Raw genomic sequence first — 3,583 nt, forward strand, 5'->3', positions numbered from 1 at the left:
TAAATATTTAATGTAACTTTTGTTTAATATATAGATATTAAGCGGGTTATTGGATAACCCGATTATTTTTCCTTGTCGGCTTTGGGTCTCAATATTTTGACACGATTATTAAATGGGTCGGGTTTGGGTCGACCTAAATTTGACACGACACGAACACGACCCGATGACCCGTTTTGCCAGCTCTACATTCAAGTCGTTATCTTTTATAAAGCATTTTGTGATTTATGCTCTGCTTGCTGTTCATAAGCAAGTTATAGCAAATTTAAGTTGTTGGATCATAAACTTGATCCAAGATGAATAAATTCAACCCAACTCATGCAAGGTTCCATGAGTAGGTATGGTTGGTGAGGTTTGAATTATTTGTGTTAGGTGTGGTGGGTTTGGTAGGTGAAGATGAATGATTATTAATTTTTTGTAATTTCTTATTTGAATGGTTGTGATTAGCTTGTTTCATGTATAAATACCCCCCTCCGCTTTGGTTTAAGCATCAAGTGAAGTAACAAAATCTGTAAGTTGTAGAGAGTGAAAAATAAGAGTTGTAGTTGGTGAAGAGTGTTATTGAAGAAACAAAATAGTGTGTTTTTTTAGTGTTATATGTGTTAATTTTCCAACAAAAATTACTGGACATGAACTTTCCTACTGCTTAATCTTTCCTGCAGCCGAAATTAGCTATAACCAATAAAAGAAATTTCATTGACTATATAGCCACAGCCCACAAGCCTGGATACTGATGCCTCTGAATTATGTTTCTCGAGCGAATGTGCAGTCCGCTAGCTTACATCTTGAGGGCTAGTGAGCTGATCTGCATGTTACACAAGGACTTGTTTTAGTTTAATTAATTACCTGATCTGCATCGCTCAAGTTCACTTCACCAAATTAATAAATTGAAGCACGTCAATTTACGAAGAGGGCTGGTAAGCTGAAATTTTTTTCACAGTAAAAAAATTAAAGAGAAACTAATTAACTATGAATAATTGCATTGATAAACTTTTAGTTTAATTAATTACCTTGAGGGTGCATTTGATTGTTTTTACAAACATTAATCTAATTTTATGTTTGGTGCAAACAACATGAGTTAGGATAGCATGTCCTGCCCTACATCTTTTTTTTTTTTAAAAAAATCTGGCCCCGCGCTTTAATAAGATAAATGTAAAACTTTTTCCCATAAAGATGGAAACCTTAACTATGAATTATTACTTAGCATAATGTTATATAAACATATAAATAAACACACATCTAATCGCTTCTTATTGATATCACAGCAACTTACATTCTGGGGAAAAAAAAAAAAATACTAAACCCTCAGGGTAATAGACATGATCACATCTGATCACTTCTTACTGGAGATACAAAAACATACATTCGTATTGCAAAAGCCAAATTAATCATATAAAGAAGCAGAAAGGCGTGGAGTAAGAAGCACTTCAAGTGGAGTCGCTTTAGCATAGGTCAAGGATTTTGCCTCTTCCATGTCAACTGCTGCATCTGATGGTGTTGCAAAATCAAACCCATGTAGTAATGAAGCAAGTATTAGTGGCATAACTTGAAAGGCAAACGAAATTCCAGGACACATTCTTCTACCACTTCCAAATGGTATAAATTCAAAATTCTGTCCCTTCAGATCAACGTCCTTGTATTTTGTAAGAAATCTTTCTGGCAGAAATTTACAAGGCTCCTCCCAAACTCCTGGATCACGCTGAATCTTCCAAGCATTAACAATAAGTTGTGTGCCTGCGGGGACATGGTAACCACTGATGGTGCAGTCTTCGATAGACTCGTGAGGTAGTAAAAGTGGCGCAGCGGGGTATAAACGCAGTGTCTCCTTGAGGACGACCTGCAAATGAGCTAAATTTATCATGTCTGATTCATTCACTTGTCTATTTGTACCAACATGAACGTCTAGTTCATTTTGAGCCTTCTCTAGAACATCGCGGTTGTTGAGAAGTAGGGCGATAGCCCATGTCAATGTTACTGCGGTAGTGTCTGAAGCTGCTAAGATTAGAGACTGCAAAGTAGGAGTCAGCTCGATTATATATATAAAATAGCTTTTTGCCAATTGACATGTTATCAATAATTTATGCATTAGCTGTGCTTAAGTTTTTTTCAGGACAATACCAGGCATATAGCTTTAATAACAGTGTCAGTGTCATCGCCACCAGGAAGCTGCTTTGTTTTGTCATCAAACAAGGACAGCATCACATACATAAAGTCTTCATCTCCCTTAACCTCGCTAGAACCTCTTTTGCTCTTATGCTCATCCAACCATCCTTGCAAAACGAGGTCAAATTCTTTAGCTGTCTTCTTCATTAATTTCTCGTATCCGCCGATATCCAGCCATCTCAGAAACGGTAAAGCGTCAGACACCACAAACTTACCAAACAAGTCAAAAAAGTCGGTCGCATGCTCTTGAAAATCAGAACTGTCTTGTGAAGTGTAACGTTTTCCTGCAATTATTCTCATGATAATATCAAGTACAATCCCCTCAATCCAGTGCTTCATCTCCACTGAAACCTTATGTGAACTGCTCCTTTTACAATTCTCGAATAACCCTTTGATTGAAGCCTTCACTTCAGACTCTCGTACATGTTTCAGCTTCTGAAGTTGATTGTTTGATAAAAGCTCAATGGTGGCCATCTTGCGAGACTCTCGCCAGTAGTTGCCGTATGGGCTGGCAGCAATGGCCAAAAAATTGTACCCTAAGAGATCCATGGCCATTGATCTGGGACGATTTGCAAAGGGTTTGTCGTTGATGGTGAAACATTCTTTGGCAATTTCCCAATTGCTGACCACTAAAGCTCGATTCAAGCCCATTTTCATAGTGAATATTGGACCGTATTTATCAGCCATGTCGCCCAAAAGTCTATGAGTTGGCTCTTGCCCTCCAAGGAGATGTAAATGGCCAATCACAGGCCATGCTCCCCCAGCCACTGGTGCTTGATGAGGAGCTTGTGTCTTTTTTGTTCGCCCATTTAGTGAAATCAAGAGTAAAAGTAAGAGAAATATTACAAAGCATGAAATTATTGCAAGAACAGTTGATCCTAGTGTAAGAAAAATGGCCATTTCTAGTTGCTTTTTGCTGGCTCTGAGACTCTGATCTGAATGAAGAGGTTACTTCAAATAATGTCTGATATATAGATATAATTTAAGAGCATATCGCGTAAGGTCTGCAGTAAAAGTTTCGTCTAGTCAATGATTATAAGATAATTACAAAATTGGCAATATACCCTTAAAATGCTTTAAACACTTTTATTTTAATAAAATTTTATATAACTAAAATACTTATAAAGTAATTGTACTATTAAGGACAAGCTTATAAATCAAACAAAATATATTTTACTTTTCCCAATTTCATTAATTTGAGTCTCTGAATTCTTACATTTACAAATAATTCCCATACCTAGGGAGAGACTCGTCTAAGATATAACAAAATTCAAACACTTTTTACTTTTCTAATTAGTTTGTTGCTTTGTGAAATCAAGGGATGCTTCTAAAGTCTTAGAAAATGACGGTTTACTACTTTAATCCATGGCTAACATAAAATTTCGATGACCATGTCATTTTATTTTTCATTTTCCAATCCAAA

At 36.4% G+C, this 3,583-nt stretch overlaps 1 protein-coding gene across 1 annotated transcript; it reads right to left on the bottom strand.

The window, feature by feature from the left end:
* Positions 1-1,381: 1,381 nt before the first annotated feature.
* Positions 1,382-3,060, bottom strand: LOC18037048 (cytochrome P450 CYP82D47). The gene is made up of 2 exons (XM_006428041.2): positions 2,116-3,060; positions 1,382-2,005 (listed from the first exon to the last, which is right to left on the bottom strand). The coding sequence occupies exons 1-2, from the start codon at positions 3,058-3,060 to the stop codon at positions 1,382-1,384; spliced, it is 1,569 nt and encodes a 522-aa protein (XP_006428104.2).
* Positions 3,061-3,583: the final 523 nt, after the last annotated feature.

The sequence above is a fragment of the Citrus clementina genome, unplaced genomic scaffold (assembly GCF_000493195.1).
Source record: "Citrus clementina cultivar Clemenules unplaced genomic scaffold, Citrus_clementina_v1.0 scaffold_7, whole genome shotgun sequence".
Lineage (NCBI taxonomy): Eukaryota > Viridiplantae > Streptophyta > Magnoliopsida > Sapindales > Rutaceae > Citrus > Citrus x clementina.

Coding starts and splice junctions, on each gene's coding strand:
- LOC18037048 (XM_006428041.2), bottom strand. CDS start 3,060: ATGGCCATTTTTCTTACACTAGGATCAACTGTTCTTGCAATAATTTCA. Junction 2,006..2,115: donor TTATTAAAGCTATATGCCTG/GTATTGTCCTGA, acceptor CCTACTTTGCAG/TCTCTAATCTTAGCAGCTTC.